The sequence below is a fragment of the Pongo abelii genome, chromosome 2, assembly GCF_028885655.2.
Source record: "Pongo abelii isolate AG06213 chromosome 2, NHGRI_mPonAbe1-v2.0_pri, whole genome shotgun sequence".
NCBI classification, from domain to species: Eukaryota; Metazoa; Chordata; class Mammalia; order Primates; family Hominidae; genus Pongo; species Pongo abelii.
The window spans coordinates 182,968,274-182,994,302 of NC_085928.1; the positions used below are offsets into that span (position 1 = coordinate 182,968,274).

Sequence of the window (26,029 nt, forward strand, 5' to 3'; positions counted from 1 at the left end):
CGTTCCTGGGGTGCAAGGTTGAGTCAACATACCTGAATCAATAAATGTGATTCATCACATAAACAGAATTAAAAACAAAAACCATATGATCATCTAAATAGACACAGAAAAAGCTTCCAATAAAATCCAACATTCCGTTCACGACAAAAACCCTCAGCAAACTAGACATTGAAGAAACATACCTCAAAATAATAAAGCCATCTATGACAAACCTGGAGCCAACATCATACTTATGAGATCAGGTGCATTCAGGGTGGTATGGCTGTAGACCAGCCAGCAACCTACTAAATGGGCAAAAGCTGGAAGTATTCCCCTTAAGAAAAGGAAGAAACGAGTATGCCAGCTCTTATTCAACATCGTACTGCAAGTCCTAGCCGGCAAACTTAGGCAAGAGAAAGAAATAAAAAGCATACAAACAGGGAAAAAAGAAGTCAGATTATCTCTTTTCACAGACAATATGATTCTATGCTACAAGACTGCCAAAAGGCTCCTAGAACTGATAAATGACTTCAGTAAAGTTTTGGGATACAAAATAAGTGTACAAAAATCAGTAGCATTTTTTTTTCTTTTTATTTATTTATTGATGTTTTTAGAGACAGAGTCTCTCACTAGGAGACAGAGTCTGAACTCTAGGATGGAGTGCAGTGGCATGATCATAGTTCACTCCAGCCTGGAACTCCTGGGCTTAAGCGATCTTCCTGCCTTAGCCTACTGAGTAGCTAGTACTACATGTGTGTGCCACGATGCCCAGCTAATTAAAAAAAAAGTTTGTTTTTTCTTTAGAAACAGAGTCTTGCTGTGTTGCCCAGGCTAGTCTCAAACTCCTGACCTTGAGTGATCCTCCCATTTTGGCTTCTTAAAATTCTGGGATTACAGACATGAGTCACCATGCCTGGCATTTTTATACACCAATAATGTTCAAGCTGAGAGTCAAATCAAGAATGCAGTCTCATTTACCATAACCACACATACAAAAATGAAATACCTAGGAACACAGCTAACTAAGGAGATGAAAGGAGAACTATAAAACACTACTGAGATAAATCATAGATGACACAAATAAATGGAAAAACATGCCAGGCTAATGGATTTGCAGAATTAATATCATTAAAATGGCCATATTGCCCAAAGCAATCTACAGATTCAACACTATTCCTATCAAACTACCAATGTCATTTTTCACAGCATGGAAAAAAATTTTCTAAAATTCATATGAAACCAAGAAAGAGCCCAAACAGCCAAAGTAATCCTAAGCAAAAAGAACAAAGCTGGAAGCATCACATTACCTGACTTCAGACTACACCATAAGGCTACAGTAACCAAAACAGCATAGTACTTGTACAAAAACATACACAGAGACCTACAGAACAGAATAGAGAATCCAGAAATAAAGCTGCACCCCTAACACCATCTGATCTTTGACAAAGTTAACAAAAATAAGGAATGGGGAAAGGACTTCATATTCAATAAATGATGCTAGGACAGCTGGCTAGCCACATGCAGAAGAATGAAACTGGACCACTACCTTTCACCATACACAAAAATTAACTCAAGATGGATTAAAGATTTAAATATAAAACCTCAAACTATAAAAATCTTGGAAGAAAACCTAGGATATACCTCCCATTCTAGACATTGGCCTTGGCAAAGAGTTTATGGCAGTGTCCTCAAAACATAATAATTGACAAGTAGGGCCTAATTAAACTAAAGAGCTTCTGCACAGCAAAAGAAACCATCAACAGTGTAAACAGGCAACTTACAAAATGGGAGAAAATATTTGCCAATTAAGCATCTGACAAAGTCTAATATCCAGAATCTATAAGGAACTTAAGCAAAAAAACAAGCAAACCACAATAAAAAACCACTAAAAATTAGGCAAAGAACATGAACAGACACTTCTCAAAGGAAGACATACAAATGGCTAACAAATATAAAAAAATGCTCAACATAGCTAATAATCAGAGAGATGCAAATCAAAACCACAATGAGATGCCATTTCACATCAGTTGGAAAGGTTGTTACTAAAAAGTCAAAAAATAATAGATGCTTGTGAGGCTGCAGAGAAGAGAGAATGCTTATCCACTCTTGGTGGGAATGTAAATTAGTTCAGCCATTGTTGAAAGCAATTTGGAGACTTCTCAAAGTGTTGCGGAATCAGGAGGACCAGAGAGAGACCTTGGGGTGTATACAGGAGGATATCTTTATTATTGAGTGCACTCAGACCCAGCAGACTCAACGTCCAAAGACTGGGCCCAGAACAAAGACAGCATTTGACTTTTATACACACTTCACAAAAAGGGGTGGGCTAGCTTGAAGCAAGCTTACAGTGGCCTGAAAGCAGGGATACAGAGGCAGGACAAAGACAGTTAATCAAATTGTAACAGGTTCATAACTCAGGATTGCACATGACTGTTGCTATGCAACCCAGATGTCCATTATCTTGGTTTGCCTAGGCACGGGCTTATCCCATAACCTTCACTATGGCACCCAGGTAGCTGTAACTCAGGCCTGCTCAGAGGCTCATGACCTTCATTCTACTGCTTAAATAAAACAGAATACTTGAAGTCACTAGTTACAGAGAACAGGAATCTATAAACTCATTCCATAAAACAAAGGAAAATTTGTTTTTCTACTCCCTATGTTGAGGGAGTGCTGGCAGAGTCTCCAGAGCACATTAGATAATATTATCAAGACTTCCTGGCTCCGGGCTGTGCCTGTTGCTGCCTCTGGGACAAGTCAACCTAATACAGGAAAGCTTATTTCTCTTTCTTTTTAATTTTGTTTTTCTTTAATTTCCCGCCTCAAAAGAACTTAAAACAGAGCCACCATTCAACTCAGCAATCCCATTTCTTGGTGTATACCCAAAGGAAAACAAACCATTCCACCAAAAAGACACATACACTTGTATGTTCATTACAGCACTATCCACAATAGTAAAGACATGGACTTAACCTTGGTGTCCAACACCAGTGGATTGGATAAAGAAAATGTGGTACATACACATCATGGATTACTACACAGCTATATAAAGAATGAAACCATGTTCTTTACAGCAACATGGATGCTGATGGAGGCCATTATCCTAAGTGTAAATTAACATAGAAATAGAAAACCAAGTACTGCATGTTCTCACTTATAAGTAGGAGCTAAACTTTGGGTACTTATGGACATAAAGATGGAAACAATAAACGTTGGGTACTGCTAAAGCGGAGAGAGAGGGAGGGGAGTAAGGGTGGAAAAACTACCAACTGGGTACCATGCTCACTACCTGGGTAACAGGGCCATTTGCATCCCAAACCTCAGTGTCATGCAATATACTCATGTAATAAACCTGCACATGTATCCCATGAATCTAAAATGAAAGTTGAAAATATTTTACAAAGTAAATAAATTTATTGGAATGCTCTGAAGTTATATTAATACTGTCTCTTGAAGACTCAAAAAAAATCTGCCAAGTTGAACCTACATTCCCATAAAGCAACATTAGTTGGACTTGAGTGATGGCCACTCTCTTTGGAAGGGCCAGTGGTAGGGTGATGATATGGCCGGCGTGCTTGTGAAAGTCCTGGTTTATACCTGTTTTCCTGGCGTAATTCTTAATAGTGTCCACTTTCAGTATCACAGGTATCTAGTTTGAAAGATTAATTTTATGGTCACTTTAGTGAGTGGTCTCCAGCTCACTGTAGTTCATAGAACATATTTTATCTTTTAAATGGTCTGATACACACATCATCTGCCTGGGCTTTATAAGCATTTGAATGTGTTATTCCTGTTTTTGTATCCCTTATCTAGCCCATGCATGTAGAAATACACAGAAAATTCTTTTTTCTTTTTTTTTTTTTTTTTGAGACAGAGTTTCACTCTTGTCACCTAGGCTGGACTGCAATGGCACAATCTCCGCTCACTGCAACCTCTGCCTCCTGGGTTCAAGCGATTCTCCAGCCTCAGCCTCCCAAGTAGCTGGGATTACAGGTGCCTGCCAGCATGCCCGGCTAATTTTTGTATTTTTAGTAGAGATGGGGTTGCACCATGTTGGCCAGGCTGCTCTCAAACTCTTGGCCTCGGGTGATCTTCCCACCTTGGCCTCCCAAAGTCCTGGGATTACAGGCGTGAGCCACTGCACCCAGCAGAAAATTCTTTATCAATGATGCATTAAAGAGACTTTGTTGCATTTTTTCTTTAGTTTTACCTTCTGTTTGCTGCTTCTTACACAATGTGGTTTTAAATAAAGACCCTGTGCAATGTTATATGGTTTTTTGCCTATGTATTTTCAATTTAGAAGTCATCATGCTATCCCATAATCTTCACTACTATGAGCACAGTTCTCATATTTATCTTTCAATCAGGGTTCTACAAAGAATTTTATGTAATATCTTATTGATATAGCTGAATGGTTATCAACCACATAGTACCACAGACTCAAAAACCTGCTAATTTAATTCACAACCCCCTAACTGGTGCTTGGCATATTTTAGACCTTGTGCTAGTCATTGAGCACAAAGAGATAAAAGACACCATGATAACTGTATTGTCAAAAGTCATTAGCTGTCTTCACAAAACAGTCTTGACTTTTCTTCGATTTTATGTCTTTGAATATTTTCTTCTCATGAAGATAGTCCCAAATGGGGTGTGTGTGTGTGTGTGTGTGTGTGTGTAAGTATGAGTGCTGGGGGAGGAGAGGCAGATTTGAGTGATGACATTCATTCTATGTCAACACAGATTTTTCGTATGCATTGAAACAGAAAGATGTTAAAAAGCTTTGCAACTTTCTATTTCAGTTAAGGCTTCACAAGGTGGCTTATTCTTGGGAATGGGGGTTAGAGCTATCTTAACTTAGTCTGTGGTCTGAAAATGTGATTTTATCAATTTAACCAGTGCCAGCCATCTCTGTAACGTGACTAGCATCCCTGCAGAACCTAAACCATAATAAAATATCTCCATTTTTGTTCAATTTCTATAATTTATGTATTCTTACACGTTCTTCTGGTAGAATGTTACTGAAAGGATATTGACCTGTAAAATAAAAGAATCTGTCCATTGTAAACCTGATATCTTCCCTCCAACCACAGGGAGTAGCATTTCCTTCAGCCTCTCTTGTTGAGAGTTTGGGCTTTTTAAATGAGGCTGTTCTGGGAATCACTCTGGCCTATTTACTAGAAGTCCCTTCATGGGTGAAGGTGGTTAGGCTCAGAAAACCTAAGACATTCTAATTTCCAGGAACTGGTTATATATACCCTTATCTTGGATAAGATATGGGCTGATGCATTTCCTTTGGAATTATGGTTTTAGGATCTCCTAAGTCACATAATAATGGCATTTTTTTCATATGTGGTAGGTGCCTCTCAATCCAAGAAACATGACTGAGTAGCATGCTACAGGAAATAACCTTGATGTATTGTCTTTACCAATGAATTTTGACATAAAATACTTGTAAGAGGCCTGAATCAACTACTCAAATCTCCAATAGATTGATAAACATAAATGCTATAAGCCAGGTACAGTGTCTCACATCTGTAGTCCCAGCACTTTGTGAGGCCAATGCCAGTAATCACCCGAGGTCAGGAGTTTGAGACCAGCCTGGCCAACACGGTGAAACCCCATCTAGACTAAAAATACAAAAATTAGCTGGGTGTGGTGGTGTGTGCCTATAGACCCAGCTACTCAGGAGGCTGAGGCAGGATAATTGCTTGAACCTGAGAGGTGGAGGTTACAGTGAGCACTGAGACTGTGCCACTGTACTCCAGCCTGGGCAGCAGAACAAGACTGTCTCAAAAAAAAAAAAAAATAGCTGTATATATTGCTTTATATATGTTGATTTACATTAGAAATCTAGCTGCTAAGATACACTACGATATTTGTGTTCACAGTTCATAGCATCCTTTCTCTGGGGGGAATGACCTTATACTGTATATTGAGGGCTATAATTGCTAAAGAAACCAAGATGAAAAATACTTGTACCTGACAGTAATTGTATTGCTTCTTTATAGAAACTCCACACCAGCATAACCAAGAATTATCAGGAATTTTCTCAATAAGCATCATCGGGTCAGTCGTCAAATGATATTAAGCAGATATGCCTATTTCACTGGAGATACACCTAATTCAGTATACATGACAAGGGCAGTGGAATATTTTGTGCCAATTTCACAGGGCAAATATTGACAAATTCCAAATTTTTAAGTTCTTGTTTGTTTTGGGATCCATGAAAAATTTATGTCACTACTTTGGCTCCAACAGGCTTGATACAATTATGTTACAGCCAATGGTATGCCGGTAACCTGACTCTCCCAAAAGTAAAGAAAAGCCTGGATTTGTAGCATTTGAAATTTCAACAGTGTAGCTTCTCCCAGCATTGCTAATTTCTCCTACGATTTAGCAACTAGCTCGCTCCAAATTCCTGAATATTTAACAATTTGATCTTTAGAGTCTGTATAAGCACACCACTAGCATTCTTTTACTAGTTGAAATCTAGTTCTGAAATTGTGTCTAGCCTTCTATTGATCTTTCAATTGGATTCAAGATATATTAATAAACCACCTCTTAATGGAGGCTATTTTGCAGATGGCTGTTACTTGCTAATGCTGAACTTACTAGCTTCATTTGTAGCTAGTGACCTTTATTAAAACCTGTTCATTTAAATGTGAAAGAAGGAGACTTATCATCTCTTAGATTCTCTCTGATTCATACTGCTAGGAAACATGTGTGGTCAGAAAGTGAGCCACAGAGACACTTCAGTGGAGTAAATAAAAAGTAGGAAGAAGTAATGTGTGAGCACCTTAGATAAAATACATTGGAGAAATAGTAGAGGGGAAATATGCAAAAAAGAGAATGATAAAGACCTTTTAAAAACTGTTCAAAGTGGACCTTCCCACAGATAAAAAGATGTTGTGGCATATTGGTTGTTTGACTGCAAAGTGAGAGCAATTGAGATGAACTCTGCTTTCCATATCTATTTAATTGAGTTCAGGCAACTCCTGGGAACATCTTACAAACATAGAATTCATGTAAACCTCACAGTGTCAATTTTTTTTTTGAGACGGAGTTTCGTTCCTGTTGCCCAGGCTGGAGTGCAATGGCACGATCTCGGCTCACCGCAACCTCTACCTCCCGGGTTCAAGTGATTCTCCTACCTCAGCCTCCCGAGTAGCTGGGATTACAGGCATGTAACACCATGCCAGGCTAATTTTTTGTGTTTTCAGTAGAGACAGGGTTTCTCCATGTTGGTCAGGCTGGTCTCAAACTCTCGACCTCAGATGATCCACCTGCCTCGGCCTCCCAAAGTGCTGGGATTACAGGCATGACACAGTGTCAATTTTACGAAGCCATTTTATTATACACTCAAACTCTTGCTTCCAGTGTCAAAGATAGTATTATTTAAAAATGTTCTAGACAGTAGTCACCTGCAACCTAGGGACCCCATCTCGATTCCTGCGGATTTATCCTTAGAAGTTGTACTTGGAGTAAATCTAGAAACCAATCACATTTTCCTGCTAGATTCCTGGGGTGGTAAAGTGGATAAGGAAGAAATAGCAGGCACCTCTACATTAGGAAATAAGGAAAATTATTTGAGAGAGCTCATGGAAAGGAAGAGGAGTCTTGTGAGCTAATCCAGGAAGGAAAAAAGCCTGGGTTGTCACAGGTGAGAAGGAATTTGGTAGCAATGAGGCTGTTGCACAACTCTTGCAATTCTTTGCCACAGTCTAAGTTCTGGGATGCAAATATTAGGGGAAGCTTCACTAGGTTTTTAAAAAATACATTGGGGTCCAAGAAAAAAATACTTTGGGACATCTCTTGCAACCTTGGTGTTATTTAACTGATGCCATCTGCTCCAGAAATGGGTTTCTAGGATCTTTTTCACATCATTGGATTTCCTCTCCAGTGCTCAAGAGATAGTTATAGAAATGTATCATTGCAATCTGGACCAGAGCATCCCCGAGAGCAAGAGGTCAAGTGCATTTCTATTACTTTATGCAAGTTTTTCCATCATTGTCAGTGACCTCATGGCTGGAAATTTTGAATTTTTTTAAGAGCTATGAATATTGAATAGCTTTAATTAAAGAGATAGTCAATAATTGCTGGTTTGACGTTGATAGACAATAATTTGGATAAAATCATATTCCATGAGAGAAATGGAGAGTTCTGTTATGCTATTACCAGAATTTGAGAATAAAATTAATTTAACTTGAAATAAATCCTCACAAAAGTAAAACAAACATACCGGGCAGCCTCTGAATACCTCTCCAGACATCTAAACACTGTCGCTTGACGAAGATGATTCCGGAAATAGGCTGGGTTTAAAACAATGCTCCTGTAAAAAGGTAAAAGAAATGCAAATGTTATTTGGGGTTTAAAAGACAATTACCACAAGTGCATTGGAATGAAATCACAGGCATTCAATTTTATATACTATGTGTTTTTAAAGACACTAGTGAAAGGAGCCCTTCCCCGTCCCCATAATTGGCAGTTAAGACAAATAAACAAACATTATTGAAAAACTAATTAAGTTTGCATTATCAAAGAAATTTTATTTATGGGACTGGATATTTTTACAGATATGACAATGGCAAAGAATTTGAATTCAACTTATGTTACATATAAGACATGGTGCTATTTTATTTGTTTTTAAATGAATTTTTATTTCAATAAATCAGGGAAAAAGCAGGTTATTTATGGTATGTCTACTTTTAATGAAGAAAGAGGTTGTTAGTTGCTGAATTTCAGTTAAAAAAAAAGGAACTGGAGGCTGGGTGCGGTGGCTCACGCCTGTAATCCCAGCACTTTGGGAGGCCGAGGTGGGCAGATCACCTGAGGTCAGGAGTTCAAGAACAGCCTGGCCAACATGGTGAAACCCTGTCTCTACTAAAAAATATAAAAATTAGCCAGGCGTAGTGGCAGGTGCCTGTAATCTCAGCTACTTGGGAGGCTGAAGCAGGAGAATCGCTTTAACCTGGGAGGCAGAGGTTGCAGTGAGATCGCGCCACTGCACTCCAGCCTGGGGAACAAAAGCGAGACTTTGTCTCAAAAAAAAAAGAGGAACTGGAATTTGAGTGACATGTTCATTTGAATTCCATAATTAGGTTCTGTGTCTTCTCCCAGCTGGGTGTAAGAGAAGACCTGTACCGTTGGTTAAGGGATCTAGTCTTGGTCTTGACTCTTTTGTTAAGGCCTTTCCTCACTTTGGACCTCTGTTTTTTCTTGACTGAAATGATGAGGCTTGACTTGTGGATAAGATGAACTAACTGTCCTTACCTGCTGACTCTTCCATTATCTCACAGAGTTCTGGAATCTCAATCCAAACCTAGATGTGAAATGATCTCCCTAGCTGCCTTCTATTCCTAGAGACAAAGAGGTAGACCTTTCTCTTCCTTGCTTCATTGAGAGCCTATTATGGGTAGGTATTGCTCAAGGTGTTTGCTATAACAGGGTCAACTAGCTGGATGCAGTCCATGCCTTATCACCAAATGGGGACCCAGCCATTAGTGAAAGTTCGAAATGTAGCTTCTACTGTATTTATCAATGTGGGCTACAGAATGTTACAGAACCAACGCATGATTATTAAGCAACATTTTGTGAGCCTATTTTTACAAGTTGATGGGAATCACTTGGAATTAGTTCATTATAAAAGTAAGTGGTTCTTAACCTTTTTTTGAGAGGTATACAGTGCTTTCGGGAACCAGATAAAAAGTCTGAACCTCTGTCCAGAAAAATGCACATAATCATAATTGCACAAATTTAGGAAACTTGTGTGACCTCTCAGGGCTCTTCAGGTATTCCACATTAAAAACATGCAGACGAAAATAATTCCATTCCCAGAAACACTGCATATAAAAAGAATAAAGTAGAAAAAAATCTATCTGGCCTATGGATAATCATAGAATCGTATGATGATGAGATGGATCGACTGTATAACTTAGCTCACTTCAAACACAAATGAGCAGAAGGTAGAGGAAGAGGGAACTTTCTAAAATCATGCATAACTAGTTAAAGAGCTGTCTCAAGTTTATTGGTTTTCCATGTCTAGCCACAGAGCATTGTATTATACCACACTGCCTTTCCTATGGTGATTTCTGAATTAGAAGGGTCTGAGTTAATGAGGTTTTACTGTACTCTATGACAAGGATTTTTGCAAATGAATACATTAATCCCTCAAGAACACAGATCGTTTGCTTTGGTGTGTTCTGATTAAAATGTTGGAAATGTTAAAACGATCACATGGGTTCATTTAATATCAAGACAAAACTATAATGCTAATATTTACCATGAATATTTTTTATTACTTCAGAAAAAGAGAATGTTCGAAAATCATGTTTATATATTTTGTCCCTATAGAAGCAATTTTGTAAAGGTAAGTCAGAGTAGCTGAGGGCAGAGCTTTGTCCAGGGACTGGGTTTTCTGATTCTGACAATTTTCTTCCACAGGATAGGTAATTCTTCCCTATTACTTTTTATTTATTTATTTATTTCATCCACAAGTCTATGAGGTGTACTCCCTAGTACTTTATTCACTTATTCTTCATGCATGTTTAGTTAGCATCTACAAATTTGATGGGACAAAATCCTTACTGAATGGATGTTTCCAGCCTTTGGCATCTTTTTGCCTATGATGTAATGTTTTTGCTTTGCCGAGCTATTCTCCAAGAATCTTGCTCTGTCAGACAAGTTCTTCTGACAAAAGTAGATTAGATTGGAGACAAGGATGAGGTGTGCTGGGAAGGAGGGGTAGTGAAGAAAGAGCTTATTAAAAGAGAGAGGAGAGAGAAGAGAAGGCATCAGAGTTGCTTTGGATGTAGGCAGAGAAGATTTTTGTGAGTAGTGAGGGCTGATGAGGTTGACACTATTGGAACCATTACAGTGTGATTTATAAAAAGATTGGAATTTAAAAAAAATTGCTTGTAATTATAAGTCCTCTGTATGGTGTTGAAGAAATGCAAGTAGAGGACATGAGTTTAGAAATCACTATTGCTACACCGACTAGGTTCTTTTAATCATAACACCACTCTGCCCTAAACCACATGATTCGCGGCTTCATAAGAGGGACCGAAGGAAGACACAGACCCAGTCTCTACTCTGAAAGTGTAATTATAAAAGAATATTTGGTAATTTGAGATGAAATATTTTATTTGGCAATTTATTATTTTTGACTTTTATAATTATTGCAGCATTCACTGTGTGCTTATCGTACGCCCCTGTTAGATATTTGGCAAGGAAATGCTAGTGGCAGTTGTAAAGCTTAGCTTTTATACTTTTATTAATTTATCGATGCTTTCTAAAATGACATACCCTTTTAAAGATATATTTTATGTCGTATGCAACTTGTAGGGGAAATGATGATCTGTCTTTTGAAAAGTTCTTAATCATTTGTCATTTGATGCCATTTGGAAAGCTGCAGGAGGCAGCCTGTGACCAAAATGGACAATCTCACTGCAGTTACAGTGAAAAAAAAACTACAATTGTAATCAGAGAGCAATCTCAGAGCTGATTGGTCCGATTTTATCACAGAGGAAAAAACTCTGATTTAGCTATGCTGATAGGGCTTTTGGTAAAAAACAAGAACCATGTTAGAGACTAGCTAAATGATAGACGTCATTGAATTTTTGTCAGAAGAAAAGGAGTTAGTAATGGGCAATGATTGCCTACTCCATTGATTCACCCCATTCTAAAACAATGGGATCCTGTAAAATAATATATATTATAATAGACGAAAGTTTATTTTTAAAACAAATTTGTTACCTGTGGTAAATCTTGTGCTTTTTATGATTTCTATTTGTGGATACTTTAAAATTTATCTTTTATATTAAAGTTCATATGATTTGATGCTTTGTGTGTGTGTGTGTGTGTGTGTGCTTGTTTTATTAAGAGCTAAATTTGTACAGTGGTGAGGCTGGAATATAAGTCTATTTTGGTAATTATCTCAGGTTTCCCAATTCGCTTGATAAATAATCCGTCCTTCTCTCGTGATTTGATATGCCACCTTTATTATACACTAAGTTCATATGCACACTTGGGTCTATGGCTGGGCTTTGTAGCCCATGCTTTTGGTCTGCCTAATTCTGTGACAGAAAATGCTCTAATTATCTTTATTTTATAATAGATTTTAATTTCCAGAAGGAAAACAACTGCCTAATGTCCTCTTTGTGAATATATTTGTTAGTTAATATGGCATATTTATTCTTCCTGTTGAACTTTATCATTTTTATTTCTTCCAGCTACAAAAAGATCATTTGGTGATTTTTATTGGTATTAAACTGAAGACATTTTTATTGGTATTAAACTAAAGACATTTTTTATTGGTATTAAACTAAAGACATTAGATTAAAATTTAGGAAGAATAGACATTTTTATATTATTGTCTTCCCATCCAGGAATGTGGCATTTCTCTTCTTTATTCAAATATTCTTTTGTGTCTCCCAGTAATATTTTAAAGTTTTTTTTAAATAGAAGTTTTACTAATTTCTTGTAATATTTTAACTTTTTTTAAAAAATAGAAGTTTTACTAATTTCTTGTTAATTCTTAAGTTTGAAAATTCTGCATGAGAATATAGGTCAATATGTCTATATTCACATATCTATGTATATACACACACATATTTGCATATATATTCTCATGTAGAATTTTAAAGCTTAAGAATTATATAAAATGTATAGAATAAATATATATAAATATATTACTATGAGTATAATCAGCATCAGTACCTGGGAGCTTACTAAAAATGTGAAATCTTGATTCCTACCTCAAACCTACTGAATCACATTTTAAGGAGATTCTTAGTTGATCTGTATGCACATTAAGGCTTGAGAAACAGTACATGTATGCACAATAGGTATGGGATTTTTTTCTATTTTATTTTCCAAACTCGTATTGATAGCATAGCATTTAAACGTGTATTTTTAAAAATATTTATTTTGTACCCTTATAACTTAATATCGCAATAATTTAATTTTATTTACATCATCTGCAAATAATGATGTTTGGTTACTGCTTTTCAGTATTTATAACTATTTTTTTCTCTTACTACATAGGCTAAATTTTTTAGAAAAAGAATTTAGATAAGTAGGGTGAGCTAAGAGTGTTTCAATATTTCATTGACAATTATTATTATTGATCAATTTAAGAAAAAAGAAGTATCATTCTATGTGTTATTTTCCAAGAGTTACCAGAAGTAAATAATTTTTTAAAAATATTCTTTGAATCTATCAAAATGATCTTGTGGAGTTTCCTTTGATCTTTTGTATTGGTGAATTAGGTTAATTAATGATTCAAAAAAGGTATCAAAATTAATACAGAATATTAAATCCAAGGATTGAGAAAGTGAATAATAAAATAAAATTACATCCAGGATAAGAAATGAACAAATATAAAAATTCATTTAAAAAATAATGCTATGATTTTTATGAAATAGTATACTAAAATTAAGTTGCTAGAGGTTTTATATTTTGTCTTTTCAATCAAACTGATATTAGGTTTAGCTATTAATGCTACTCTTTTATTTTTTGATTTATTCATTTCTGTTTTTATACTTATTAATCAATATTTGTCCTCTCTGAAATTTATTTTTATTATTTCTCTTATTCTTGACATATAGAAAATTATGTTTTCTTTTTAAAGAAAGCATTTAGAGGTTTGAATTTTTAAACTAATTTTAGCTTTGACCATATCCTTAAGAATGATAGAGTATATTTTATTCTCATTACAGTTTTTTCTCCCAGTCTCTAATTATAGAACTTAATTCCTCTTTAAAGAATTATTTAGGACAGCATTGTTCAATTTCAAAAGGGCATTTTTTTCTTATAAATTTTACTGCTAATTTCCCATTTTATTACAATGTAAATAGAGAATATCTTGTACAATTTCTTTTTCTGATATTTATTAAAACTAATAAATGGTTCACTGTTGAAAATATTTCAATGGTATGTAGAAGAAATAATATATTTATTTCTAAGGTATTGTTAGTCTGAAACCACTGGAGATAACATTAAATTTTTAATGATTTAAATAAAACTTCTAGACACCTTTACTTCATTCAAATTCCTTGGGAAATCTTTTGAGAACTAAATTTTAACGGTGATTATTACCATTTTAAACCCAGCTTGTTTTTAAAGGCAATATTCTCATTGTTTATATTCATGTTCTATAATACTTTTCAGAAAGTTAAATTTTTTCTAACATATTTTTATTTAAGTCAGTTTTATTGAGTTATAATTTATATACAGTAGTATTCACTTTTTAAAAGTATATAGTTTGGTCTGTTTCGACAAATACATAGCCATCAACACAATAGAGATACAGAAATTTACAACCGTACTAAACAGTTCTCTCATTTTCCTTTTTAATCAATTTTCTTCCCTTATGCCCAGTTTCTGGCAACCACTGATCTATTTTCCAACTTTATAGTTTTACCTTCTCTAGAATATCACTTAAATGGAATAATATAGTATATAGCCTATGCGTAAGGCTTCTTTCCCTTAGAATAATGGTTTTGAGATTCATCCATATTATTGTATGTATCAATAGTTTGCTTCCTTTTACTGCTTAACTATTAACAGTTTCCACAATTTGTTTATTCATTCACCAACTGATGAACACTCTGTTGTTTCTGTTGCTGTAAACATTCATATACAAATCTTTTGATATAAACTTTCATTTCTTATGGTAAAATACAGGGGAATGACAATACTGGGTCCTATTCTAGGCATATGCTCAACTTTGTAAGAAACTCCTGAACGTCTTTCCAAAGCAGTTGTACTATCCTGCATTCTCTCCAGCAATGCATGAAAGTTCCAGTTGCTTTGCATCCTCGCCAGAACTGGTATGATCAGCATGTATGCGTGTGTGTGTTTAAAGTTTTAGCGACTGTGATAGGTGTAGATGGTATCTCATTGTGGCTTTAGTTTGCATTTCCGTAGTAACTAAAGATGTTGAGGATCTTTTCATGTGATTATTGGCCATTTGTATGTATTCTTTTGTGAAGTTTTTGTTAATCTTTTGCCATTTTGAAAAACTGGGCAGTTTGTTTCCTTATTATTGTGTTGTAAGAGTTCTTTATGTACTCTGGATACAAATTCTTTGTAAGATACATATCCTGCAAATATTTTTCTCTGAGTCTGTGGCTTGTCTTTTAATATTCTCAATAGTTTCTTTTGAAGAGCAGAAGATTTTTGATGATGTCCAACTTATCGACTGTTTTTCTTTTATAGTTTATGCCTTTAAAATATACTATTTAAGAAAATTTTGCTTAATCCAAGGTGACAAAGAATTTCTTTCATATTTTCTTCAAAAAGTTTGATAGTTTTAACAGTTATAAACTATTTGAGTTGAATTTGTTTATGGTATGAAGTAAAGATAAAGACATTTTATTTTTGCTTATAAATCTACAATTTTCCCGGCACCACTCGTTGAAAAGACTATTCTTTCTCTATTGAATAACCTTGACATGATTATCAAAAATCAATTAACCATATCTGTGCGAGTCAATTTCTGAATGGAATATTCTGTTCTGGTGATTTATTTGTCTATCCTATGCCATTATAACAGTCTTGACTACTATAAATTTATAATAAATCTTTAAATCAGGTAGTTTAAGTCCTCCCAACTTTGTTCTTTTTTTTCCCCCTAACATTGTTTGAACTTATTGAAATTCTGTACTTTTCTGTTTATGTTTTAGAAAGTAGCCTGTTAATTGCTAAAATGTCTGCTGGTATTTTGATAAGTGTATAGAAAACTTTAAGATCTACTGACATCTTAATAATATTGAGTCATCAGATCAATAAATATAGCACCTTTCTCCATAATTAAGGCTTTATTTAATTTCTTTCATCAATGTTTTGTAGTTTTCAGCATGAAAATCTCACACAAACTTCATTAGATTTATTCCAAACATTTGATATTTTTTGTTGCTCTTATAATTGGCAATGATTTTTACATTTCAATTCTTATTGTTCATTGCTAATTTATAGAAACATAATTGATTTTTTATGTTGACCTTGTATTCTGCTACATCATACTACTAAGCTTAATTATTAGTTCCAATAGCTTTTCCAAAAATACTTTGGGATTTTCTAAATAGATGATTACATCTTCTGCAACTAAAGATGACTTATTTATTTCTTTCCAGCCTATAACATTTGTTTATTTTCTTTGCCCTATTGTACTGTTTATCACCTCCAGTACCATTTTTTGTTGTTGCTGTTGTTTTGTTTTGTTTTACTTCCCTCAGAATTCTCTAAGCTTCTTGGACTTGAATTTTACTGTTTTCCCTTTAATTTTGGAAAATTCTTGCTTTTTATCTCTGTCCCATTCCTCTCTCTCCTTTTCCTCCTCATTCTGGGACTCTTCCTTACAGCAGCCAACCCCTGCAATGAATATGTGGTTGGTCTCATTTTAGAGAGTGTTTTCTGCTTCTTGTCTAGTGGTAGCAGAACTCCTCTTGGTATCTTCCCCGGGCCCAAGAGTGGTTTCTATCTCTTTTTATCTCTTCCCCAAAGCAGAGCGTTTATGCTTTACCCTTCCTTCAGTGGCTATGGGGGCAGGATAATTTCCGACTTCTTCCCCAGAGACATATGTTTTGCTTCTACTTCTCAATCAGAAGCTATGGATTTTTGCCTGGGTGCTGAGAATGTGAATGTCTGCTATCACTACCCCAGGCACTTTAGACTTTAGCTTTATATGAGACTAGGGATTAGGGAACGAATTTATTTTTTCTCTCTCCCTCCCTCTCTTCCTCCCTCCCTCCCTTCCTTCCTTCCTTCCTTCTTTCTTTCCTTCCTTCCTTTCTCTCTCTCTCTTTCTTTCTTTCAATTTCTTTTTTAGGCAGAGATGCCCATCTAGTTACCATTGTCTTGTCTGTTAGCAAAGTAATGATTGTTTCATCCTCCCGAGACAACACTCGTCTTATTCTTTTAATAACTTGCTGATATTCTTAAAATAGAAGTAGGTGGTAGATCTAGAGAAAGCTAGGAACATGGAATGTTTTAATTTCAGCGAATCATGATAACTTTATGGATAAGATGGTGACATTTATGCTGGATAATAGCATCATTCCGTAGATTATAAGCAATTGAATAACTGATTAATGCTATGTAAGTATGATCTGTGTTATTATGAAATAAGGAATCTAATGAAATGTCTTTAGCCCTTTTTGTGGACCTTATCTTCATTAGTGAACTAAGATTAAGAAATTGAAAGGATGTCGATAAAATTTTCAGATGGCATAAATTTTACCGCAACAGGAACTCATATCACTGATGACATAAGCAAAATTTAAAATAATATGGACTGTTTAAAAATAAAAAATCTTATCTTATAAACAATAATTTTATAAAGATAATCATGGCTTGAGTTTGATCATATGGAAAAAATCTGAATATTTTAACTAACTGCAAGCTAAATGATATGATAATATAATAGAGCTACAAAAATTGCACATAAAATTTTGTGCTAAATCAATATAACACATTGTTTTCAAATAACGAGTGATGTTTTCCCTGAATTGTGCCTTCGCCATATAGTCCCTTGAATTCACCTACAGTTCTGAGCATCTGTGAAGATCATCGCCATATCGGAGGCCGTCTAGAATGAGTGATCTGGAAAACAGTGTGTGTGAAGAATATGGAATGAAATAAATATGTTTAGAGAGTAAAATAATATCAGCCTCAGTAAATATATTCAAATACAATGCCCTTCCATATGGAATATGGAATAATTATTCTATGTAATATCAGATGAGGCCAGGCAAAAACCAGTTATAAAGCTACAAATAGCTCAGTTCAACATAAGTGGGGACTTACTAACCAATGATGCAACAGGCTTTCAGGAGAGTTTCCTTTTACTGGAAACATTTAAATGATATTTAGAATGCCATCTGTCAGGACATGTAGAATAAATTCCTCACTGAGTGGGAGATTAGGCTAAATGACTTTCAAGTATATTCACAAAAATTTCTTATAATGCATTATCCAGCACTGTGAAGAGTGAGTTTTTTTTCGCTACTTGCAAACTAACAAGTTAGCTTGAAGCAGTTTTATGGAAGCTGGTAGAAGGTATGAGCCTCCAGGGTCAGAGACAAAGGACAGTTTATTGTTCACAGCAATAACAGTAATCAGAGTTTTTTGTTCTTTTTTTTAATTGGTTCTCTGAACCATAGGTCCCAGATGGTGGTGAAAGGAAGCTCAGGTGACACCCTCACATGCACTAGGTTGTACCACATGAGAAAAATATGAGTTTAGAGAATGTGAATATTTTGTAATGGGCTGTAAGCTTGCCTGTCTTTTGCTCTAGGGGGAAACACTACACCTGGCAAGGCTGTAAAAAGACTTGTCTTTTCTTCTAAGGCTGTTTGCCATACAACCATCTTTGAAAAGATAGTCTGGAGCAAAGACCAGTTAGCGCCTTGGTCACAAGATATGCAAAAATGCTATACACATGGATAATTGTCTCCCCATAGGGATAGATTTTTGTTTTTATTTTTATGCAGGGTTTTGCTCTGTTGCCAAGGCTAGAGTGCAATGGTGTGATCATGGTTTACTGCAGCCTCAACCTTAGTAGCTGGGACCACAGGTGCATGCCACCGCATTCAGAAATTATGGATAGCTTTTGTTCAGATGTGTAAGAACTATTTGTTATATTCATGCCATTAGTAAATTTGAAAAGCATTCATAACAATGGGAAAATTAAGATATCACAGGTAAGTGACAGGATGCCTAATATTGAAGAGAGAGTGGTTACTTTACTATCTATTTATCTATCTATCTATCTATCTATCTATCTATCTATCTATCTATCTACCTACCTACCTACCTACGTACCTATCTGTATTCTGTCCTAGGAAGGGATTAAGGTAGCTTATAAAATACTTATGAAGTTAAATGAAAGTAAAAATAACTCACAGGAAACAAATAAAAATAAACAAATCGGACTGTATCAAAATTAAAAACTTCTGTTCATCAAAGGACAATATAAACAGAGTAACACAGCAGCCCACAGAATGGGAGAAAATATTTGCAAATCTTATATCTGATACAGGGTTGATATCCAGAATATATAAAAAACTCCTTTCAGTCAACAACAATTTAAAAGACAACCCTATTAAAAATGGACAAAGAACTTTAATAGACATTTTTCCAAAGATGATATAGCAAGGGCCAATAAGCATATGAAAAGATGTTTACATCACTAATTGTTAGGGAAATTCAAACCAAAACCACAATGAGATACCATCTCACACCTATTAGAATAGCTATGATAAAAAATCAGAAATAAAAAAGTGTTGGCAAGGATGTGGAGAAATTAGAATGCTTATGCACTATTTGTGGGATTGTAAAATGATGCACCTACTATAGAACAAAGTATGGAAGTTCCTCAAAAAGTTAAAAAATATAATTACTACATGATCCAGCAATTCCACTCCTGTGTATATACCTAAAATAATTGAAATCAGAGTCTCCAAGAAATATTTATATCCCAATGTTCAAAGCAGCATTATTTATAATAATCAAAAGGTAGAAGCAACCCAACATCCATTGATGGATAAATGGATTAACAAAACATGGTATCTAACACAATGGAATACTCTTCAGCCTTAAAAAGCAAGGAAATTAAGATGCCTGCTACAACATGAATGCACTTCAGACATTATACTTTGTGAAATAAGCCAGACACAAAAAGGGAAATACTATATGTTTCCATTTTTATGATGTACCTGGAGTAGTCAAATTTATGCGGACAGGAAGCAGAATGGTGATTGCCAGGGGACAGGAGGAAAGGGGAACAGGGATTTATTATTTAATGGGCATAGACTTTTAGTTCTGCAAGATTAGAAGAGTTCTGGAGATTGCCTGCACAACGTGAAAATACTTAACGCAATTGAACTGTACACTTAACACTGGGTAAGATCGTACATTTTATGTTATGTATATTTTACCACAGTTAAAACGACAACAAAGATAACTAAATGTGGAAGCAAGATTAAAAGTAGGGAGAGTTAAGATGAAGCCTGGATGAGGTTAGTGTACAAATATTATATCTTAAGATCCTAAAAGTTTGATTGAGATGACTACACATCTAAATTTGCTGGTAGCTAATGAAAAGAGGGTCGCATAACCAGTATTAAACAAGCAATTGTTCAACTCAAGTATTTCTTGGGCTACAATCCGAAAGATGAGCTTATCCAAAGATGCCCTATAATGTAACAATCTGTGTTCTCAGTAACAGATTTACAGAAAAATCAGCGTGTTCCATATTGTTGCTTCTTAGAGCGTCTTTCAACATGGGCTGTTGGCATAGTACTAAATCTCAATCTAGTAACTTAAATTCTGGGGTAGGTAAAAAATGAGAATAGAAAGAAAACTTATGCAACAGTGCTGTCACTATACAGAGATTCAGTGAATCTTAGTGGTTTTGTCTTATTTGGTCAATTGACTTGCTACAAAAGATTGATCATTAGAATTAAATTAAAACTAAAATAAAGTATAATAGTCCTCTGCTTATTGAAAAGAATTAAAAAGTTCATGCAGTCAGTTTAAATATCATATCCTCAATAGATAATCAAGATAGAAAAATAGAATAACCCAATTTAATTTACACTGGAGAAAAAGAACTGCTTTATAAAGTATTAGACCATAAAATTAGAAATAAAGGCGTTGGATTTTGAAATAGGAAAATTACCGTAGATTATTGTCAAACAAAGTATATAGCTCTGCCAAAACTCTAGCAGAGTACGTTTTTGCAGAAGCATGAAAATAAAACCTAACTTCAGGGAAATAACAACGAGAAATCATTCTCAAATGTTACTTGAGATCTCAGCATGTATGTGGCACAGCAGAAGAAAATGAGGTTTTGAGAAGTCAAACAGAAAACAACTCAAATGTTATCTTTCATGTTTTACCCCCAAATTACAATTAATTCTGCAACTAATTAAATGTGAAAAATATTAAATTATGGAATTATCTCAAGTGAACAACAAACACCTATTTCTTGACATGACAAATAATTTATGAAATAATTACTTAAAAGAATTTGCTATATTGTCACAACACTGAAAAATATATAGTCAGAAAGAAATGTTATATTGTCTATCTTCTTTATAGGACTAGTAATGAAAACACATTAAAAATCATCAGGATCTATGGTTAAGTATATTTTACTCTAAAATTTGAGTATGACATTACCTTGTTTAGGAAGACAGAATTTATAATAATACAGTGGGGGATTCAAATAATACATTTAATGGCTCATCTGTATCAAAAAATAAGAACTTTTAGAAGGGAGTCTCCTAGGGCTTCAAGTCTTCCATGTTCTTCATCCAAAGAAGTATTATCAGTTAACATGCATCAAATAACCATCAAACATAAGTATGATTACTGGATTTTTAGAAGCATGCAGTGAAATGCCTTCTTGAGCAATGGAGAACATTTATTTTTTTCTACATTTCTTCGACTTTCTTACTCAGTTTATTACTCTTTATCCGCTGCAGACTTCTCCATAATGGGAAGTAATACTCACCATTATCATTCACCTTTATATATTCAGCACCTAAGTAAATGCCTGGCACATAATAGGCAGTCAATAAATGTTTACAGAATAAAGCAATGTTAATAAAGTGGCTGAACAACATTTCCTCAGGAGCCTCCAGAGAACCTAATCATATCTAAGGTTCATGAATGAGATCTACATCTCTTGTGACCTGAATATATCAAGGATCACTCTCCACCAACTTTTGTGCCTGTATCCCAGTTGAACATCAAATGTACAATCTTACAGTTTCTACCTTAGGCAGATGGGATCAGGAACAAAAGGCAGTTGATGTAATAATATCAGTGTAGAGATAGATAAGTGGGGCATTTGAAAACAATTCCCAAGAAAAAATATATTTTTTTTATAATTTGAAAATCTGAAAAAAGATCCTCATCTTCGTAGACTGTAATTGTGTCTTTCCATTTTTTCTTTCATCTGTCAAATGCCTGGATAGAGTGAACGTGAAATAAATTCCCATTTATTTTTTCATCTACATTGTAATCCCGAGTCTGTCTGGTAAAAGCTGTTAGTAAATCACTTGGTCAGTTCTCCCAACAAAATAGTCTTTAAGTAATACAGTATATCAACCTATCTTTTGACATTTTCATTTTTTGTTCTTGACATTTTCTCTTAAAAAATAATACAGTGTTTGCCCTATTAGCTTTCCTTTGGAGTCTGTGAACCAAAATATCAGCTATCAGCTCTCTTGTAGAAAAGCTATCAAGGTTCAGAAACCAAAGATGTAGATGTAAGGCCCTACACATCTGTCTGTCTAATACTGGAGGGGAGGGTGGAGGATTGGTGATGGTGGTTCAAGAGCAGTGTGTTGAGTTTCACATGTTTTTTTTCCATTCGCTGTGTTACTTGGATGAGGTTTATTTTATTTTAGTTTTTGGGGGGGACGGAGTCTCACTCTGGCACCCAGGCTGAAGTGCAGTGGCATTATCTCGGCTCTCTGCAACCTCTGCCTCCCAAGTTCAAGCGATTCTCCTGCCTCAGCCTCCCAGGCAGCTGGGACTACAGGTGTGCACCACCACGCCTGGCTAATTTTTGTATTTTTAGTAGAGACAGGGTTTCACTATGTTGGCCAGGCTGATCTTGAACTCCTGACCTCAAGAGATCCGCCTGCCTCAGCCTCCCAAAGAGCTGGTATTACAAAAGTGAGCTGCCGCGCCCGGCTGAGATGTGTTTTAGAATGATTACTTTGAAAGGTACAATGAATAAACTTCCCTCGTTCTACCTATTGGAAATTACTTATGATTCATTCAGCGATAATTTTTGAGTGTAAACCATGTTCCAGCCACTGTTCAGGTTTTAAAGAGTCAGAAAGGTAAATACATACTTAAATTAATATTTTGAGTAGCCTTATTGTATGGAAATAAGTGTTTGTCTGCATTCTATTATTTTTTATGCTGCCTTCAAATAGCAAATTATACAAGAATTTTTAAAATGAACTGAAATATAGTATACTGAATTCCATTATGTAATTTTACTGGATAATAAAATCATATCCTTATTTCTTTTGGAGTCTGAAAATTAGAGGGATTTTTGATGTTAGAGTCTTAGAATTAGAGGGAAGTTTGACAGAAAAATCAAAAACATTTGTCTATCAGGTATTAAAATTACTCATATTAACATCATAATTTTTTGATTTGTGGAAGTATTAAATTACATCCAGATAACAATATTTTACCTACTTAAGCCCTTTGTAACCCTTTTACCAAAAGAGAAATATTGATTGTTATTCCTATACTTTATGACATTGCAGGACTTCTAAATATTGTCTCTGATTTTCCTTTGCTAAATTAACAGAATTAGTGGGAGTTCCACAATGGACATTGTGTTTATGTAGATAATGTCCAGCCCAGCTAAACCACCATATTATATAGTATAGTTTGCAAGTTTAAAGTCAAAATTTGAATTGGATATGGACTTTGATATGGGAATTATCTCAATACTGGATTCAATGTTTAGTTGTAGATCAAATTACCATTTCTTTAAGTGATTCCCATTAAGGAAATCTACTAATTAGTAATATTATAAATGAATATATTAATGGTTTTTCTTTGTAATACACACTCCTTTCTTTATTGACACCTATTATTAAATCTCTCATTTTGACATTCTGTCCTCTTTGGCTCACTGTATTGAGTCTCAACCTGTTGTGACTTGCACCAAATAGAGTGTCACAGCACATTACTTTGGAAAGAATACGCTTTCCAGATATTTTTAGTAGTACTGCCATTTCTGTGAATATAATGACAACAGCATATATTGTGTTGTGTTTGTTGAAAATGCTACATTGGATACTAACTGACTAGCCCTCAACTAGAAGTGTTAACCTAGTTGAGAGAAATAATAAAAATACATACATAACCAGTAATCAACACATCAAAACTTGGAACAGCTAAATTGTGCGATGCTTGCAAGGGAGATGGAAAAAATAAAAGGTTTAGGAAGCGGATTTGCAATGATAGGACAATTTAAAACTTAAAAAGGGCTAATCTGGAAAGAAATCCGAAGAAAGTGAGTTTTGAGCTGCCTTTGAAATAGTCACATCAAAGGAAGGAAGGTAGAAAATTCAAACTGGGAGAGTGGCTCAGAAATGACTTGGTGATAGAGGATGGCAAGCCATATTAACAACCACCCTGTAAATTAGCTTGGCTAAAGCAATAAATTGATCATTGGGGAAGGTGGGAGTCTATTAAGGGCTGTTCAATAGTGAAAGGATTTTTAATTTTATGAAAGAAACTACTAATGCTTCAGGGATTACTAAGAAAGCACATAATGGAAACACTTTTAAAGAAGACAACTATTGCAACTATTCTGATGAAAAATCCAAATGCTGGGAGAATGCCAAGGATGCTGTGAAAAAGTAGAGTGGTTCTCAACGTGCGGCCTGCAAGGAACCTATAGGTTCCTTGACATTTTCAGGGGGCTCATGAGGTCAATTTTCATAATAATATTAAGAAATTATTTTCCCTTTTCACTGTATTGACATTTGCACCAATGTTGCAAAAGCGTGGGAGGGAAAACAGCTGGCTTCTTTGCAGGAAGCAAACAGGTGATACCAAACTGTTCTGGTATTCACTGAGTGTATTCTTTACCATTATGGACACTCAGCCTCTATTTTTTTTTTTTTAATAAATTTCAATCCTTGAGTACATGTCTCTTTAACATTTGGTAGGATGATGTAAGAAGTATGCATCAAGCACTTCTTCTGCATACCAAAATATAATAGCTGTCTAGGGGAAAAGCACTTCTGCACTTGTGTCATTGTTTACATTTGTGAGCTGACTTAGCCACTGTTTCTATGGAACACTATATTTTACTTGGAAGAATGACCAACAAATTATGATTATCAGACTTGAAATTTGGCAGACATTTTCTAAAAAATGAAATGTGTGCCTGTCACTTAAAGGAACACAACTGACAGTATATATTGCTAGTGATAAAATTTTGAGCTTTCAAGAAAAATTAGTACTTTGGAAAACTTATGTCTGTCACTGCGAGCTTGACAGTCACCCAATGCTTTAAGACTTTTCTGATGAGGTTGGCGATATTAACAACTGCAATTTAAAAATCTGGTTTTGCATAATGAAATGTGTCAACATTTGGAAATCTGCATATTTTCTAAATGACCAACAGGTGATATTACTAACTCATGAATGGATAAACAATCCAATCAAAGTATAAGATGAACTAATGGCTTTTAATGTTACAGAGTACAACATTGATTGATATGGTTTCAGAATCCATATTGCAATTAATCATTAAGAAACTACCACTTGTCAAGTCTTGGTGTAGTATCAAAGAAGAATATTCAAGATTATCTGAAAAGACTATTCAAATTATCTTTCATTTTCTAGCTGCATGCCTTGTGTGACATTGAATTTTGTTCATATAAGTCAACCATATTATAATAGATTGAATGCAGGATCAGATATGAGAACTCAGCTTTCTTTTATGAAATCACTCTTGCAAAATGTCAATGTTACTGCTTTCATGCATGTTTAAAAATATTGCATAGTTATTTTTTCATAAAATATTTATTTAACATGTAATGGGATTATCATTTTGAAGTGAATGAGTAAATAAATATGTTTTAATTTCTAAGTTGTCATTTCTATATGGCGGATATTTATAGATGAGACTCACATAAGCAAAAACCCTTTGGGATCTTTAATAATGTTTAAAAATGTAACAACGTTAAAATATAAAATTATATAATGTTTAAAAATATGGTAAAATCCTCAAAGTTTGAGGATCACTATACAAGTAAATAGTCAAAATTTGGATGAAGGCTGTAACTACAAGAATGAAGATGAAGAAGCACATGGAACATACTTGTTGGATAATTTGCATTATATTACACCATCCTTTTGCCCTCCTTCCTAAGACTAAAATACCCTCTCTGCCTTTTTTGGGTACTACATGTGACTTCTCGATGTTATTTTCACATTATTTTCTTTCCACAAAAACCAAGAACTACTTTCCCAGAGCCTGTATGTGTTGAACAGA

At 34.8% G+C, this 26,029-nt stretch overlaps 1 protein-coding gene across 1 annotated transcript in view; it reads right to left on the reverse strand.

Annotated features, from left to right (window-relative positions):
• The window catches only part of SPATA16 (spermatogenesis associated 16), a 258,898-nt gene that overhangs the window by 123,167 nt on the left and 109,702 nt on the right, over positions 1-26,029 (reverse strand). The window contains exon 4 of the mRNA XM_002814293.4: positions 8,219-8,308. Within this exon, the coding sequence (XP_002814339.1) occupies positions 8,219-8,308 (90 nt within the window). The remainder of the gene's footprint in view (positions 1-8,218; positions 8,309-26,029) is intronic.